The sequence below is a fragment of the Chenopodium quinoa genome, unplaced genomic scaffold, assembly GCF_001683475.1.
Source record: "Chenopodium quinoa cultivar QQ74 unplaced genomic scaffold, ASM168347v1, whole genome shotgun sequence".
Taxonomy (NCBI): domain Eukaryota; kingdom Viridiplantae; phylum Streptophyta; class Magnoliopsida; order Caryophyllales; family Amaranthaceae; genus Chenopodium; species Chenopodium quinoa.
Window position 1 is genome coordinate 3,128,211 of NW_018745454.1, and position 19,928 is coordinate 3,148,138.

A 19,928-nucleotide genomic window follows, 5' to 3' on the forward strand; every position below is an offset into this window, starting at 1 on the left:
TTCAGATAACATGTCGGAGTGGTTTGAAATGTAACTGAGGTACTACTTTGACAAGTAACTATCAAATGTTCTTCTTACCTCTTATAGCAAAAAATAATTTAAAAAATAATCTTACTTTAATATACCAGTAACAAAATAAAGGCAAGAGAAACCAAGGTTTGTGATAAGAATGCAGCATGCTAAGCACCACAAAAACTGTGCTGTAGAACAAGATTATCAATATGAAAGGATAAATGGTCTATCCCTAATAAGCACCAAGTTATTCAATTTGCAACTCCAATGTCGTAAGCCAGGTACACTCTTAATGCTTGCCTTGCGCAATAGTCTGAGGCTCCATTTCATCGGAATCTGAAATACAGGGATCTGCAAGATGTCAGTTAAAATAAAAAAAAAGCTAGAATTTTGGAGGCATAAAAATACAATGAAAGCATTAAATGTTGATAGTATTCTCGTTTGAGTACAGTCATCTTTGTTATCTTGGATTTACATCAATCAACAACTCCGGCACTATAATGCAACACACAGCTGACTCAACTGTCTGCAACTTGACTTAAATGACTCTATCAGCATGACAAAGAAGATGGCATTAAATCTGTAGAACAACCTACAAATCATAACATTGGCCAATTTATAATATCACTCTGTACGATCAAAGTCATCAAACAACATGATGAATTGATGATATGTTTCTCTTACTGACTCATGGGGTCTCATGGCTCTCACACCATGGACATAAGTGTTGATCATGGTTTGAGATCAGATGCAGATTCAATAAAATTCTTCACAAGAATAGGCAGTTGTCCCTACAAAAGGATTGGATCTAATACCAGAGTTTTAAGCTTCTAAGTTAGGCCTTGGAATGCCTGCATGAGAGGCCAATTTTCTACAGATGTTCCACCATTTGTTTAGGACAGAAAAAGTTGGATTAGGTGATAATAAAACTAGACATTATTCAACATTTCCAACTTTCTAATGACTCGACGTTGAGATTTGTCGTGTCCCTGGAAGAGGGCATAAATTACGACCTTCACTCCGTCTGCCCCTTAATATAGTGTTACACAGAGAAATGGCACGGAGATTATAAGGTGAATGAAAAGAACTAAGTTACAAAGTGGGTAGGTGGGTGTGCAGTCAAGCTTTAGTGAAACTATAGAGAGGAAAATCTTACTATAACTGTCGTTTAGCATGAAAATTCAAAATGAGTCCTTACAAGAGTCCCAAGAATGAATGAGATTTCTAGGGCCAACCCAGGTCAAACTACGGTGGAAACTAGCACATGTAATTCCCAATCTTTCAACAGAGTGTTCTAAAGGTTCTTTCGGTGGGGCCTATGACTTTACCTGGTCTCGGGTCTTGTGTCAACTTCATTCTCAAAGGTTAATCTTCATTCTCTAAGGTGATTAGGCCAATTATTAAGGCACCCTTCCTATTTCCGCTCTAAATTAAACATTGAGCTTTAAATTAAACAGCGAGTTTAATGTCATAATTGAGAATCCTGATGTAATTTCAGGATTGGTGTCATAAATATAAATAGATGAACAATATGGTAGATCTTGGAATGCCACCAGGGGAGCAGGAACCTTCCCTTTGTTCTTTCTCAGATTTTCTCCCAGATATTCCAACCCCTAAGCAAGTTCCACAATGACCACAACATGGCTCATGACTTTAGTCAAACTGAAGTAATGTTAGTTAATTTGTTTGTTCATAAAAAACAAGAGTGTAATAACTTCCCTCTAATTCATGGAAAAAAATTGTCAGCTTCCGTTTGGCTCTTGCATGAGGTAGCCTTCAAGAGGGGATCTTAATAGGCGGTACATATGACAAGGGTAGTTAGAGAGTTGAGGCATAACTATTCCTACCTTAAAAGCACATGTCAAGCACAAATACTAAAAACAAGTACAGTCCACTTGTGTAATCAAAATCTAATGCATAGACATAAAGTAAACATCTCATCTCAGGAGCCTTTCTACAACCCTCTAAGTACATAACGGATTGCAGGAAATCCACCAGTTTTGCTTTAATGCAGAGGGAGGTTTGCAACTGTATTTAACCATTTTAGTCTCTACTTTTGCAATATCACAGTTTTCCTGTTAAACTGTTTGAAATGTGTGTTAAGTATAGCTCTACCCGGGAAAATGGGGTAGCGGTGATAGGTGGAATGGGGTAATATTGTAATACATCCCATTTCTTCTTTCCCCAGCATTATAATACATCCCTTCTACCACTCTCTAATCCCATCATTCTCATCATCAGTTCTTTTTTCCCTATAGCCCAAGCATGCCGTGTGAAAGACAAAAAATTGATTATGTAATTTCCATTCCTTAATATCACCATCTATTTTCTGAGTTTCAGAACCAATTCTTTCTTCACTTTAAGCCTAAAAGGAAACTGATGCTTGCTACACAGGTTTAAGAAACTATACCTTTCCCAACTCACATTCATGTTTCAACTTCAGCTAAGTGCCTCCAAAACCTATTATCTCCTTTATGTAGTCATTGTGCATAACTGTACCAATTTTAAAGTAAATATTATTTAAACATGAAGGGTAAAGTGTGATAATGATTCACTGTTTTATTAAATTAGACTTTAAGCGCAGCTTTATATCCCTGCTCATAATTTTTTTTTTTGCTGATTTATGAAATGATGTCTGTAAGGGGCAGCAACTACCCACTTTGGTTGCTAGAAGAAGTGAAGTACAAAGATAGCAAGACACAGTAATATATGCAAACACAAGAATTTACCAGATATAATTAGAGCTGTCAAAAGTTGACCCGACCCGAAATACAGACTCAAACCCGAATATTAACCAACCCATCTGAACCCGAAAAAATGGTGACCCAAACCCGACCTGAAACAAACCCTAGACCCGAGTTGACCCGAGTATGTGAGACCCGAACCCGAACATGAAATGACCTGAAGATGACCCGACCCGAATGTAACCCGTAAATTATTGACCTGAACCGAACCCGACTTGAACCAAAATTGACCCAAACTCGTTTTAACCGGTCAAAACCCGAATTTAACCCGACTTGTTACTAACCTGACCTAAATTCAACCCGACCCGTTCCCAACCCAACCAGTTACAAACTCAACCCGAAATCAACCCGACTTATTATTGACCTGACCCAAATTCAACCCGACTTGTTATTGACCCGACCCGACCCAAATTTTACCAGAACTATTATTAACCCGACCCAAAAATTAAACCTGATCTGTTACTAACCCGACTCGATATCAACACGACTTGTTGTTGACCTAAATTCCACCCAAATTGTTCCTGACCCGATTTGAAATCACCTTAAACGCAATTTAGACCACCTTATTATTGTTAACCAAAGCATTTTGTCTAGGAAGACCAAGTCGGTCCAGGCCAGCAAAAGAAAGGAGCATCATCCTCAAATTTAAGAGTTAATATAGTATATATTTGTTGTATGGTCAAAGGAGATAATTATCTTCATAAATTATAAACTATAATTCCCTAGTATATTGCCATATATATTATAGTCAAAAGAAATAATTAGCTGGATAAAAATGATAATTATCTATTTATAATTAGTTGAACCCGAATATGACCTGACTTGGAAATGACTCGACCTGATTGTCACAGGCAAATTATTAACTTGAACATAACCCGACTTGACTCCGAGAATGATCCGACTTGAATTGACCCAACCTGATTATAGTCCGTAAATTATTGATTTGAATCGAACCCAACTTGAACCCGAGAATGACCCGACTTGAAAATGACCCGACCTGATTATAACCCGCAAATTATTGACTTGAACCGAACTCGACTCAAACTCGAGAATGACCCGACCTGATTCTAACCCGCAAATTATTGACTTGAACCGATTCCGACTTGAACCCGAGAGTTACCCTAATCCGTTTTAACCCGTGAAAACTCGAATAAAACCCAACCTATTATGCACCCCGTCCGAATAGAACCCGACCTAAACCCGATAAGTATGACCTAACGTGACCCGATTAAAGCATAACCCAACCCAAACCCGACCCGCATAGGTTATGAAATTAATTCGAATTGACCGGACCCGAGTTGACCCGACCCACTCTTACCGACCCAAACATGACCCGTTTATCCAAATTAACAGCTCTACCCGAAACCTCCAAAAATTTTCAAAAAGCGTGGATACTAGTCTTCAATTTTAGAATTTTTTGACATTTTTTCACCCGAAAATAAAAATTGCCGAAGCGTTACTATGGTCCCTAATACCCGCTTGGAGTCCAATTGGCTTGGTGGAATCATCCAATTTGCCTTTAAACGATCAATTTACCGGTTTACAACTTGCACCGATTTCAATAACTCAAGCTTACCACGAACATTTATGACAACATTCAAAGATCACACATGGATCCAAACGACATTATATGACCCCGAGATGTATCCCTCAAAATCTCAATGCTTTTCGACACCGGGCTCTGAAACAATCGAAATTTCTCAAAATCCGTGGATATAAGCCTTCAATTTTGGAATTTTTTGACTTTTTTTCGCCCGGATATAAAAATTGACGAAATGGTTACCATGGTCCCAAATACCCTTCGTGAGTCCAATTGGGTGGGTGGAACCATCCAATTTGCCTTTAAACGACCAAATTACCGGTTTACAACTTACACAGATTTCATTAATTCAAGCCTAACGAACATTTATGACAACAAATAATGATCATATATGGTTCCAAACGACATTATATGACCATGAGATGTATTCCCTAAAATTTCAAGACTTTTCGACACCAGAGCCCTAAAGACTCCAAAAATTCTCAAAACCGTGGATATAAGCCTTCAATTTTTTAATTTTTTGACTTTTTTTTAGCCCGTAAATAAAAATTGCCGAAATGTTTACCATGGTCTCAAGTACCCTTCGGGAGTCTAATTAGGTGGGTGGAACCACACAATTTGCCTTTAAACGGCCAATTTATCGGTTCACAACTTGCACCGATTTCATTAACTCAAGCATACCACAAACATTTATAACAACATATAATGATCATCTATAGCTCCAAACGACATTATATGACCCCGAGATGTATCCACTAAAATCTAAAGGCTTTTCGACACCAGGCCCCGAAACCTCCAAAATTTTTCAAAAATCGTGGATATTAGCCTTTAATTTAAGAATTTTTTTACTTTTCTTTGCCCAGAAATAAAAATTGGCGAAATGTTTACCATAGTACCTAATACCCTCCAGGAGTCCAATTGGGTGGGTGGAACCATCCCATTTGCCTTTAAATGGTGAATTTACCGGTTTTTAACTTGCACCGATTTCGTTAACTCAAGCCTACCATGAACATTTATGAGTACATATAATGAACATTTATGGTTTAAAACAGTATTATATGACCCCCGAGATGTATCCCTTAAAATCTCAAAGCTTTTCGACACCGGGCCCCGAAACCTCAAAAATTTCTCAAAAAGCGTGTATATTAGCTTTCAATTTTTGAATTTTTTGACTTTTTTACGCCCGAAAATAAAAATTGCCGTTTACCATGGTTTTTAATACCTTCCGGTAGTCCAATTAGATGGGTGTAACCATCCAATTTAGATTTAAACGGCCACCGGTTTACAATTTGCACTTATTTCATTAACTCAAGCCTACCATGAACATTTATGACAACATATAACTGTCATTATATGACCCCAAGATGTATCTAATAAAATCTCATTTCTTTTTGACACCTGCCCGAAACTTTCGAAATTTTTCAAAAAGCATGGATATTAGCTAGGGGATGCAAAAGTTGATCCGACCCGATAACCCGACACGAACCCGACCTGAAAATAGTTGGTCAGGGTTGAGATTTTCGACCCGAAAACTTAAATGGGTCAACACAAACTCGACGTGAAAATTAAATGGGTTAGGTTAAGGTTAAAAATTCCAACTCGAAAACGACTCATATAACCCGAACATTAATTAGGTCGAAATCAAGTCGGGTTAACCCAAACCTAACCTGAATAACCCAAAAACAAATTAGGAATAAATATTTTAAAAAACTCTGAAGTAACAACCCAAGCCCAAATCCATATTCTTTATAAAAAGTAAAACCCTAAGGATCTTTTTCATTAGATGTAGCCGTTGCTCCTTACTCCTCTTTTTCTAATCTTCTCTCTTTAAGGGCTTCAAAGTGTAATCTCTTAAGGTAAATCAACTATCAACATCAATTTTTTCTCTTTTCGACTCTTAAGAAATCAATTCCTAAATCCTTTGCAAGTTGCAAGTGCTAGTCCTTCATGTCTTTCTCTCCTTCACGAACATCAAGCTTTAAGTTGCAAGTGCTCAAACTTCAAGTGCTCCTCCCTTTCATAGGATAATGCTTGTTGTTTTTACTAATTTCTAATTTTATTATACGTTATTATTATACATATTGTTTTACTTTTAGATTTTTGTTGCTGTGATATTAAATTACAAGTTTAATATACTTAAAATTGTTATTAATTTCTATTATTGTTGTTTTGTTGATATAATGTATACGATTTACATAATTTCTATGGTCTTATACATTCATATAATCTATACTATTCACCTAATTGAAGTATTATTTGAAGATGAATATCTATCAGTTTTAGACTACTTTCAGTTTAAAGCAACCAGATTTAAACTAAAAAAAAGAAGGGTCAAATAAGGTCAATTTCGGGTAGACCCGAACCCGAAAATATCAGGTTCATGTTGGGTTTTGCAACCCGAAATTTTAAATAGATCAGGTTCGGGTTAGGGTTAGTGGCTGACCCGAAATTATTCGTCCAAAACATGAACCCGACACGACCTGATCCTTTTGCCAGCCCTAATCTTAGCCTTCAATTTAGGAATTCTTTCATTTTTTTTTGCCCGAAAATAAAAATTGCCGAAATATTTACCATGGTCCCTAATACCCTCTGGGGGTCCAATTGGGTGGATGGAACCATCCAATTTGCCATTAAACGACCAATTTACCGGTTTACAACTTGCACCGACTTCATTAACTCAAGCCTACAACGAACATTTATGACAACAAATAATGATCACATCTAGTTCCAAACTATTCCCTAGAATTTCGAGACTTTTAGACACCAGGTCCCGAAAACTCCAAAATTTCTCAATTTTTGAAAATTTTGACTTTTTTTCGCCCGTAAATAAAAATTGCCGAAATATTCATCATTGTTCTTAATACCCTCCAGGAGTCCAATTGTGAGGGTGGAACCATCCAATTTGCCTTTAAACGGCCTATTTACCGGTTTACAACTTGAACCGATTTCATTAACTCAATCTTACCACAAACATTTATGACAACATATAATGATCATATATGGTTCCAAACGGCATTAGCCTTTAATTTTGGAATTTTTTGACATATTTTCGCCCGGAAATAAAAAGTTTCCTAAATGTTAACCATAGTCTCTAATACCCTCCAGGCGTCCATTTGTATGGGTGGAACTATCCAATTTGCCTTTAAACGACTAATTTACCAGTTTACAACTTGCATCGATTTCATTAACTCAAGCCTACCACGAACATTTATGACAACATATAATGATCATATATGGTTCCAAACGGCATTATACGATCCTGAGAGGTATTCCCTAGAATTTCTATACTTTTCGACATCGGGCCCCGAAACATCAAAAATTTCGCAAAATCTGTGAATATTACTTTAATTTTGTAATTTTTTTTACTTTTATTCGCCTGGAAATAAAAATTACCGTAATGTTTACAATGGTCCCTAATACCCTTCTGGAGTACACCTGAATGGTTGGAACCATCCAATTTGCCTTTAAACAGCCGATTTACAGGTTTACAACTTGGACCGATTTCATTAACTCAAGCCTACCCATACATTTATGACAACAAATAATGATCATATATGGTTCCAAATGGTGAGAGAATTCCAAGATGTGTTTCGAGATGAAATTCCAGGGATGCCGCCGGTTAGGGATATGGATTTCAAAATAGACTTAGTGCCTGGGACTGGAGCTATTTCTAAAGCACCATATAGAATGGCACCAGCACAGATGAAAGAGTTGAAGGTACAGTTGCTGGAGAAGGGTTATATAAGGCCAAATGTTTCACCTTGGGGAGCACCAGTTTTGTTTGTGAGAAAGAAGGACGGATCCTTAAGGTTGTGTATTGACTACCGAGAGTTGAATAATGTCACTATAAAGAACAAATATCCATTGCCTAGGATCGAGGACTTGTTAGATCAGCTTAAAGGTTTTGGGATATTCTCAAAACTTGAGGACAGGATACCATCAGTTGAGGATTGCTGAGGAAGATATACCAAAGACAGCGTTTCGCACAAGATACGGACATTATGAGTTCACTGTTATGCCTTTTGGACTCACTAATGCGCCGACAACTTTTATGGATCTCATGAATAGAACTTTTCAGCCATATTTGGATAAATTTGTGGTGGTGTTCATAGATGATATTTTGGTGTACTCGAGGGATAGAGAAGAGCACGAAGAACATCTAAGAAAAGTGTTGGAGATTCTTAGAGAGAAGAAGTTATATGCCAAATTTTCAAAATGTGAATTTTGGCTAGAGAAGGTAGCATTTCTAGGCCATGTGATCTCAAAGGAAGGAGTTGCGGTGGACCCATCTAAGATTCGAGCAGTTTCTGATTGGCCAAGACCCAAAAGTGTCACCGAAGTGAGAAGTTTCTTAGGGCTTGCTGGATACTATAGGAGATTTGTACAAGACTTTTCGAGGATAGCTCAACCCTTGACAAATTTGATGAAGAAAACTACGAAGTTTCAGTGGGATGAGAGGTGTGAGCAATCTTTTCAAGAATTGAAGCGAAGACTCACCTCGGCACCGGTCTTAACCTTACCATCAGGGACTCAGGGGTTTGAAATCTATAGTGACGCATCTAAGAATGGCTTTGGGTGTGTATTTATGCAACATAGGAAGGTTGTAGCTTATGCATCAAGGCAACTCAAGCAACATGAATAGAATTACCCTACTCATGATTTGGAGCTAGGAGCGGTAGTGTTTGCTCTCAAGATCTGGAGACACTACTTGTATGGTGTGAGATGTAAAGTGTATACGGACCATAAGAGTCTTAAATACATATTCACACAGACTCATTTGAACATGAGGCAAAGGAGATGGCTTGAGGTGCTAACCGATTACAACCCAGACATTCTGTATCACGAAGGAAAGGCGAACAAGGTAGCTGATGCTTTGAGTAGGAAGACAAGTCATACAGTGAACTTGATGATTTTAGCCAAGGAACTTTGTGAAGAATTTAGGAAGTTGAACTTGGAGGTTGTAGAGTATGGTCAGGTGAACGCTCAGTTGAATGCAATGTCAGTTAAACCTACCATATATGATGAGATTCGTGAGAAGCAAATGTTAGATGAGTGGTTGACCAAGGTGAGGAAGATGAAAGAAGAAGGAGCGACAACTGAGTTTGATGTAGATGATAGTGGAACAGTGAAATACAAAGGGAGATGGTGTATTCCTAAAAATGAAGATCTCAAAAGAAAGATTTTAGAAGAATCTCACAACACCCCGTACTCTGTACGGATCTTAAGAAACATTTTTGGTGGCCAAACATGAAGCGTGAAGTAGCCGAGTTTGTGGCAAGGTGCCTTATATGTCAGAAAGTGAAGATACAACATATGAGACCTGGAGGGAAGCTGGAAGTGGGAGTCTATCTCTATGGATTTTGTGATGGGATTACAGCTTACAAGGGCAGCAAAGAATGCTATTTGGGTCATAGTTGATCGTTTAACGAAAACAGCAAGATTCATAGCAATAAAGGATACTTGGAATGTGAATCAGTTGGCAACTGCCTATGTGAATGAAATTGTGAGGCTGCATGGAGTTTCTAAAGATATTATTTCAGACAGAGATCCAAGATTTTTATCAAAGTTCTGGGAAATGTTTCAGCAAGCATTTGGCACTATCCTGAAGTTTAGCACAGCGATGGACAGACATAGAAAACAATTCAGACCTTGGAGGACATGTTGAGAGCTTGTGTGATGGACTTTGGCGGAGCATGGGACGAAAGATTACCTATGATCGAATTTTCATACAATAATAGCCATCATGCGAGTATAGGAATGGCACCTTATGAAGCGTTGTATGGGAGAAAATTTAGGAGTCCCTTGTGTTGGAGCGATATCAGTGAGTCTTTAACATTGGGGCCAGAAATGATCGAAGAAACAACGAAGCAAGTTAGGCTTATCCAGGCAAACATGAAGGCAGCTCAGGATCGCCAAAAGTCATATGCAGACCAAAATAGGAGAATAGTGGAATTTGAAGTCAGGGAAAAGGCTTTACTTAAGGTTTCACCTACCAAGGGAGTCATGCGGTTTGGTAAAAAACGGAACTTGAGTCCTAGATACATTGGCCCGTATGAAATATTGAAGAGAGTTGGAGAGGTAGCATATCAACTAGCCTTACCCATGGAGTTAGCCAATGTTCACAATGTTTTTCATGTTTCACAACTCCGAAAATATGTTCATGACCCTACCCATGTTATCCAACCCGAGACTATTGAGCTAGATGAGACCTTAACTTTCGAAGAACGCCCTGTGAAAATTCTCGACACCAAAACGAGAAGTACTCGAAATAAGGCGGTAAAGTTAGTTAAAGTGCTATGGTCTAATCAGAATTCTGAAGAAGCGACTTGGGAAGCTGAACATGAAATGAAAAAGCGCTACCCAGAACTTTTTTAGCAGGTACGGTGAGGTCGAAACTCTTAAAGGGGGGTAGAATGTAATACTAACTTATCTTTTATCGTCGTGTGAGCCATTTTGAGAGCTAACTTTAAAGTTCGAGGACGAACTTTCGTTTTAAGGGGGAGTAGATGTAATACCCCAAATTTTAGAGTATTAATTTTGGAGTTTTTTTTTTTAGTCAACAATTTCTTTTCGAAAATAAACTTTTAAACTAATTATTATTATTTTCAAATTGTATGACTATTATTTTTATTTTCATTTTCGGATTTAAAAAAAAAAAAAAAGAAAACTGATTTTATCAGTTTGTTGTTTTGGATTGAAACAAGAAAACAACTCCATCTTAAATTTAATCTTATCCTACATAAGAGCCTTCTAGATACTTAATTAATCCCTAACCATACTTTATGTATAAATACACCACTCCATCCCAATTGCCGTGAGAAAACCATTGAACTCTCAAGAAGCCATTTTCCTACTCTATCTTGCGTTGTTCGCTAAAACCCATCACCATAGTTGTCTTGGTATAAAGGTAAATCATGTTTCTTTTCCTCTTTCCATCCATGATTCTAAAGGAAATCTTCTACAATATATATTACCTTCTTAATCCATTGTATACAAACTCAAAGAATTGCAATATGAGTTGGCAGAATTGCAATATGAGTTGCCAGAATTATGTTCACCGATATGAATTGCAATCGATCGTCAATTTCGTTGTATTCTCCATGCCCATGCCGCCTACCCTTCTTCTCTAATAATGTCATGGAGTTGCAGCTTCTTAGTCAAATGAATTTGATAGAAAAAAAAAAAAAATTTGTTTTAATTAGTTAAATAAATTCATACATACACCCATATTGTTGTGTATTGACAACGTTAGTGGATTCTAGCACTTGGTATTATAAACTACTAATTGACTAACTATTTCGATCAATAATATAGTAAGACTAACTTGGACCTGTTTATTGGTTTATTGGTAGACGGAGGCTTGTAGGTGAACGTTCGGAGGTTAATTACCTTGAGTTTTACGCACGATCAAGGTAATTTTTAATGTCCATCATCTTTAGAATCCCGTTAGGAATTGTTTTGAAATATTATGTGTCAAATACGTGCTTATGTAATTATATGTGATGAATGTGTTATCGTATGATATTATGGAATCATATATTATATATGAGTTTTCTATTTTGTGTACTAGTATATGTAATTTCGAAAATATGATTATTTGTTATCGTATGAGTGTTTTTTTAAATATAACCTTGGGTATTGGATGATATAATCTAATAAAATGTACAGTGAAATTTAATTTAAGAAGGGAAATGAAACCCGAAAGGGTGAAGAACAGGTTGCCCACTAGTAGTGATGGTTGCTACTAGTTGGTTAAAATTATTGTATATTGTTGTTAGTCTTCCTCTAATCACTGGGTATTAGTGAGGGGTGTGCACACTAGGGACATTCTGTTTTATTTTATGGCCAATTGGGGTTACGCGCGACCCTCGTGGTGACAAGGACTAGTCCCGGCTTACTGGCGTTCTCTTTTCCTTTCTTAAATAAAGTAATAATATGTTATGTGACTATTTGAACTTGGTTGAGTATTAAAATATTTATGAGACTATATTATGTATAAAATGTTTTGAACCAAAATTATTTATTTTACGGGATGGAGTTGGAATTACTCACTTTATCTGATTTTTGGGAGTCTTCTCTCTTTTCTTGTTTCTGATTTATTTTGCAGGTTGGTAAAAAGGGTACACGTACGGTTACGTGTGAGGAGACGTTAGAATAATCACGTAGCTAAGACAATTTAGTTTATCCCCGAATTTAATTATTTCCTCTCAATTATTGGTTTCAAATAATTGCAGTTTTGATGTAATGACTATTTTATTTTGCCACAACTTAGACCACTTAGTTATTTTAAATATTATGTTATTTTTGCTTTGCATTTATTTTCTACGGAAAATAAGTGTAGCAATAACACTTCCAGAGTTCGATGGTTGGGCTTTTGAAAGTTAAAGGTTACTTATTGTTTTTAAAGACTCGAATTTTGGGGGTGTTACAAATTTTGAAATTTTTTACTTTTTTTCCGCCCAAAAAAAAATTGCCGAAATGTATACCATGGACCCTAATACCGTCCTGGAGTCCCATTGATTGGGTGGAAGTGTGGAACCATCCAATTTGCCTTTAAACCACTAATTTACGGTTTACAACTTGCGCCGATTTTATTAACTCAAGCCTACCACAAACGTTCATGACAACAAATAATGATCATATATGGTTCCAAACGGGATTATATGACCCCAAGATGTATCCCATAGAATTTCAAGACTTTTCGACACGACGACACCGGGCCCCGAAACATCCAAAATTTCTCAAAAAGCGTGGATATTAGCCTTCAAATTTAGAATTTTTTTACTTTTTTCGTCCGGAAATAAAAACTGCCGAAATGTTTACCATGGTCCATAATACCATCCGGGAGTCCCATTGGGTGGGTGAAACCATCCAATTTGCCTTTAAACGACCAATTTATCGAGTTACAACTTGCACCGATTTCATTAACTCAAGCCTACCACAAACGTTTATGACAACAAATAATGATCATATATGGTTCCAAACAGCGTTACATGACCCAGAGATGTATCCCTTAAAATTTCACGACTTTTCGACACCGGCCCTGAAAACTCCAAAATTTCTCAAAAAGCGTGGATAATAGTCTTCAATTTTTGAATTTTTTTGACTTTTTTCACCCGGAATTAAAAATGCCGAAATGTTTACCATGGTCTTTAATACCCTCCGGGTGTCCAATTGTGTTGGTGGAACCTTCCAATTTTCCTTTAAATGACCAATTTAATTACCGGTTTACAACTTGCAAGGATTTCAATAACTCAGGCCTACTACGAACATTTATGACAACAAATAATGATCATATATGGTTCCAAACGACATTATATGACTCTGAGATGTATTCCATAGAATTTCAAGACTTTTCTAAAACGGGCCCCGAAACCTCCAAAATTTCTCAAAAAACGTGGATATTAGCCTTCAATTTAAGAATTTTTATTCGCCCAAAAATAAAAATTGCCGAAATGTTTATCATGGTCCATAATACCATCTGGGAGTCCCATTGGGTGGGTGAAACCATCCAATTTGTCTTTAAACGACCAACTTACCGGTTTACAACTTGCACCGATTTTATTAACTCAAGCCTACCACGAACGTTTATGACAACAAATAATGACCATATATGGTTCCAACCAGCATTAAATTACCCCGAGATGTATCCCTTAAAATTTCAAGACTTTTCAACACCGGCCACGAAACCTCCAAAATTTCTCAAAAAGCGTGGATATTAGTCTTCAATTTTTGAATTTTTTGACTTTTTTCACTTGAAATTAAAAAATGCCGAAATGTTTTCCATGGTCCCTAATACCCTCTGGGAGTCCAATTATGTTGGTAGAACCATGTTTTTTTAAATGACCAATTTAATTACCGGTTTACAACTTGCACGGATTTCATCAACTCAAGCCTACTACAAACATTTATGACAACAAATAATGATCATATATGGTTCCAAACGACATTATATGACCCCGAGATGTATCCCATAGAATTTCAAGACTTTTGATACCGGGACCCGAAACCTCCAAAATTTCTTAAAAAGCCTTCAATTTTGGAATTTTTTGACTTTTTTCGCCCAAAAATAAAAATTGCCAAAATGTTTACCATGGTCCACAATACCATCTGGGAGTCCCATTGGGTGGGTAAAACCATCCAATTTTCCTTTAAACGACCAATTTACCGGTTTACAACTTGCACCGATTTTATTAATTCAAGCCTACCACGAACGTTTATGACAACAAATAATGATCATATATGGTTCCAAACAGCATTACATGACCCCGAGATTTATCCCTTAAAATTTCAAGACTTTTTGACACCGGCTCCGAAACCACTAAAATTTCTCAAAAAGCGTGGATATTAGTCTTCAATTTTTGAATTTTTTGACTTTTTTTCACCCGAAATTAAAAAATGCCGAAATGTTTACCATGGTCCCTAATACCCTCCGGGAGTCCAATTATGTTGGTGGAACCATTCAATTTTCCTTTAAATGACCAATTTAATTATTGGTTTACAACTTGCACGGATTTCATTAACTCAAGTCTACTACGAACATTTATGACAACAAATAATGATCATATATGGTTCTAAACGGCATTATATGACCCCGAGATGTATCTCATAGAATTTCAAGACTTTTCGATACCGGGTCCTGAAACCTCCAAAATTTCTCAATAAACGTGGATATTAGCCTTTAATTTTGGAATTTTTTTGACTTTTTTCGCCCAGAAATAAAAATTGCCGCAATGTTTACCATGGTCCCTAATACCCTCGGGGAGTCCAATTGGGTGTGTGGAATCATTCAATTTGCCTTTAAAGGCCAATTTACCGGTTTACAACTTGTACCGATTTTCCGGTTTATAACGGCCAATTTAATTAACTTATACCGAACCCAACTTGAACCGAAATTGACCAAAACCCCTTTTAACTAGGGATGCCAATGGGTAGGGTGTGGGTCGGGTCCACTGAGATCTAGACCCAGACTCGAAATTTTAAAGGTGGACCCAGATCCGACCCAGAACTGCTGGGTCTAAAAAATTCAGACCCAGATCCTTCGGGTCTAGCGGGTCTCGGGTCTAAAACGAGTCCAAAACGGGTCTAACTTAATTTTTATTAATTTTTTATAATTTTGTATATGATCATAAAAAATGCATTAAAATTTTTTTATAACTATAGTGCTATTAAAATAATAAAAGATGCAAACTTGTTCATATTTTTTACACACAAATAATTTGTTCATTAAAAAGAAAAGACAATGCAAGAAAAAAAAAAATTCGTACTCCGCAAAAACTTAATTTCTTGGTTGCTTGTTGTTTTATTTGCTCACTTTTACTAAAGTTTATCTTCTAAACCTCTAATTACGTAGTATATTATGGTCTGTTTGGTATCAAGGATTTCATTTGAAATTCTGATTTGGACCAAAAATGTTGTTTGTGTAATGCAAAAATTTGAAATCCTAATTTGGGCCAAATCCAAGCCATTGGATAATTATATCCAAATTAATGAATTACAAATTCCATCTCATATGATGTCATTTCAAATTCTCACATGTAAAAAAAAAAAAAAAAAAAAAAAAAAAAATCCCCAATTTCTCTCTCCTAGGTCTTTTAACGTTTTCCCAATTTTTTTTCTCTCTCTCCTCCATTGAAGCAACTTCTTAGTTCTTCCTCCTCCATCAATGTACTCTATATTCTCTTCTCTTCCATTGTATCAACTTCTTAGCTCTTTCTCCTCCATCAATGTACTATGTATTCTCTACCAAAGATTCTATCCTCCATTAAAGCAGCTTATGTGCGTTCGCTTCCATCGAAAAATTTCTAAGGTAGTATAATCAATTTTCTAACCACCGATCACCATTGACATGTCAATTAGAATGCCAATTCCGAATTCGCTTGGTTTGGATGCCAATTTGGGTTGATTGATGTCATAATCTAAATAATGACTGCAGATTTTGGTTGATTAATGCCGATTTCTCCCCTAATTGGGACAACAATTTGGGGATTTGGATGAACATGAAGAGAGAGATTTAGATAAACAATTGGGGGATTTGAATGTCAGGGGGAGTAGAGCAAGGAAGAGAGAATTTGATAAATTTGGAATTCTAAGTTTTTTCAAATAGAGAATTCGGAATTTAATGTCAGTAATTTAAATTCCAGATTTGAAATTATAGATTTCAAATGAAATGCTTGAATCCAAACACTACCTTAAGTGATTTGTAATAATATTATAACTGATATATGTATTTATAATTTTAAAAAAATTAAAACGAGCCCATGGGTCGGGTCTGGGTCGATAATATTTGGACCCAGACCCGACCCATTAAGCTTAGACCCACATCTAACCCAGACCTATCGGGTCTAAAATTTAAGGACCTAGACCCTAAAATATGGGTTAGGTCCAACCGAGTCTGGGTCGGGTCCAGGACCCATTGCAATCCCTAGTTTTAACCCGTCAAAACCCAACAACTTGTTACTAACCTAACCTGAATTCAACCCGACTCATTCCTAACCCGACCCGTTACAAACCAAACCCGAAATCAACCCGACTTGTTATTGACCTGATCCAAATTCAACCCGACTTATTATTGACCCGACCTGAATTTTACCATACCTATTACTTAACCAACCCAAAAAATTCAACTCGATCTGTTACTAACCCGACTCGAAATTAGCACAACTTCTTATTGACCCGACCTAAATTCAACCCAAATTGTTCTTGACCCGATTTGAAATCACCTTAAATGCAATTTAGACCACCTTATTATTGTTGATTAAAGCATTTTGTCTTAGGCGACCAAATTGTCCAGCAAAGAAAGGAGCATCATCCTCAAATTTAAGAGTTAAATATAGTATATATTTGTTGTATGGTCAAAGGAGATAATTATCTTTCTAAATTATAGACTATAGTTCCCTATTATATTGCCATATATATTATAGTCAAAGGAAATAATTAGCTTGATAAAAATGATAATTATCTATTTATAGTTAGTTGAACCAGAGTATAACCTAACTTGAAAATGACCCGATCTGATTATAACCTGCAAATTATTGACTTGAACATAACCCAACTTGAACCCGAGAATGACTCGACTTGGAAATGACCCAACCTGATTATAACCCGTAAATTATTGACTTGAACCGAACCCGACTTGAACCTGAGAATGACCCGACCTGATTATAATCCGCAAATTATTGACATGAACCGAACCCGACTCAAACCCGAGAATGACCCGACCTGATTCTAACTTGCAAATTATTGACTTGAACCGAACCCAACTCGAACCCAAGAATTACCCTAACCCGTTTTAACCCGTGAAAATCCGAATTAAACCCGACCTATTGTTCACCCGACTTGTTATTAACCCGACCCAAACCCGATAAGAAGTATGACCTAACGTGACCCGACTCAAGCATGACCCAACCCAAACCTGACCCATGAAATTAATCTAAATTGACCCGACCCGAGTTGACCCGACCCACTCATACCTGACCTAAACCCGACTCGTTTACTCGAATTGACAGCTCTAGATATAATCATGGTATTATGCATAGGTTCTTAACTGTAATGCCCAAAACATAATCATCATAGATTTCTAAAAAATCATTCACTTCTTTAATTAAAAGTTAAGCAAAAAATATTTAGCAGGAGCGATTCAGTTCTAACCATGTATTCCAAAAGTGAAGAAAATCAGTTAAAATAACATGCCCAATAATACTAAGTAGTAACAGATTACCAGCATAGCAAATTACTCAATATAACACAGTCATTAGCTAGTATATCCATGATCATCAGTCAACTGTCAAAGAAATGCAAAGCAGAATAAAATTTTGGTAATATAATACCTGAACAAAAATCATCTGAGCTTTGCCTTCCCAGATGTCCTTTCAGCTGCCTCCCTAATTTTGTCAATATACCCTTCGATTGGTGGTGTCAGTGTAGCCATAAACCGATTTGCAGGGAATGGAGCCATATCAGGTACCAAAGCTGCTGCTTTCAAAGGTTCAGGCAAAGCCTCAATCGCCTCTTTCTTCAATCTCAGAAGCGTAGTCTCTGCCTTCTGCCTCGCACGATGCCTTCTCATCAAAACCCTACTGTACTCTTTAGCAAGTCGACGACCATCTTCAACTGTCAGCTCATATTTTGGAATGGCATCAGCATCAACTATACCCAAGGAAATTAAATCCAAACCCGGGGTACCCATCATTGATGGCTTCTCAAAACCAGTTCCTTCTTTGGCTTGTTTCTTCAATATATCCATCTCCCTCTGGCGTTCTTTGCTTATAAGCCCTAATTTCTCACGAGCCGCCTCACGTGCCCTCTCCTTAGGCTTCAAAAACCTAATTGGGGTTGGAGAATTCAAGCACTTTTTGGCCATCTCTTCAAGTTCAGCAGCCAACCCGGACTTACGGCCCCCTCCGGTGTCTGCTACTGCTCCTTTTTTCGGCGCCTTCTTAGATTTCTTCTTCAATTCCTGCGCTGCCTTAACCTTTCCTTTACCTTTTGCAGTACCACTCACAGAACATCGTTGCAAAAATTGGTGGCTTAAGCTCCCAATAGTTGTATCAGAGCTGGTCAATCTTTTACTAACATAAACCCTAAACATCTTTCCCAACTACTATAAATCCTAAGCTGAAGATATGCAATTCCTTTTGATTTTCGACGGTGGGTTTTAAAGACAGACCTGATTATACAATAAAATTTCAATTTATATCAACAAATATGATGTAAAATCTCACAAAAATCCTAACTTTTTCTATAATCTAAAATACCCACAAAGAAAACATTGTCTTCTATATCCCATCAATCAACACAGGACTTATAAATCTCAAATCAGATGCTAAAAGATTATAATGAGCATATAAAATTAAAAGCAATGTGAGAAGTGAAATTAACAGAAAATGGATTTCAATTACAAAGTTACAGTCTTATTAAAAGTGAAACAAAATGCTAGTTCATCCATTTCATTGAATAATTAGAATAGGATTAAAATATTAAAGATTGGTATTGATAGAGAAGAAGAGAGAGAAAGATAGAGCAGCTTACCTTCGTCGACAGTTGAGTTAAACCCCAGCAACCTCTGCATTCACAGTCGCACCACCCCTTTAGCTTTCTTCTCTCAAAAGAGAAAATGAAGTAGAAGTTGAGTTTGGGAATTTCGGACTTTGGGAGTGTGTTTTCGGGTAGAAATTACCCGAATTTGGTTCCGGGTCAACGAAGTATCTGTTTTTTTTCGTCTAAAATAGGTGGCCTTTTTATTTTCTAAACTAATTTTTATTTTATTTTTTTTGACAAAGATCTTTCTAAACTAATTTAGAAATTATTAAACACACAAATACCAATTATAAGTTTTTGATTTGTAGTAGTGCTTCAAATTTTCATAAATCGGTAAACCTCAAGCTCGTGTTATATTGTTTTCCTTCAAAAAAAAAAGCTCGAGTTTATATTGACCTTTCTTATATTTGTACAACATGACTTCGTACTTATGTACCCTAAATTCATGCTTTGCATAATAATTGTGACACTTGACCAGAGACAATATACATATTTTTTGTATTTAATACGGATTATTGAGTACGTATTTTAATTCAAATGAAATGAGCATTCTCAATTTACTATTGATAATTGAAGTTCATTTTCAGAGCATT

The 19,928-nt window shown here is 36.6% G+C and overlaps 1 protein-coding gene across 2 annotated transcripts; it reads right to left on the reverse strand.

Moving 5' to 3' along the window:
• Positions 1-55: 55 nt before the first annotated feature.
• On the reverse strand, positions 56-19,568 carry LOC110714219. 2 transcript variants are annotated; one of them, XM_021892712.1, is made up of 3 exons: positions 19,327-19,568; positions 18,126-18,964; positions 56-348 (listed from the first exon to the last, which is right to left on the reverse strand). In XM_021892712.1, the coding sequence occupies exon 2, from the start codon at positions 18,884-18,886 to the stop codon at positions 18,137-18,139; it is 750 nt and encodes a 249-aa protein (XP_021748404.1). In that variant the 5' UTR covers positions 18,887-18,964; positions 19,327-19,568; the 3' UTR covers positions 56-348; positions 18,126-18,136. The 2 variants fall into 2 exon arrangements, with proteins under 2 accessions (XP_021748404.1, XP_021748403.1); XM_021892711.1 differs by having other exon boundaries at positions 56-363; positions 19,327-19,566.
• Between the last annotated feature and the right edge of the window lie 360 nt (positions 19,569-19,928).

Excerpts from the sequence above, each read along its gene's own strand:
- LOC110714219 (XM_021892712.1), bottom strand. The coding sequence starts at position 18,886 with ATGTTTAGGGTTTATGTTAGTAAAAGATTGACCAGCTCTGATACAACT.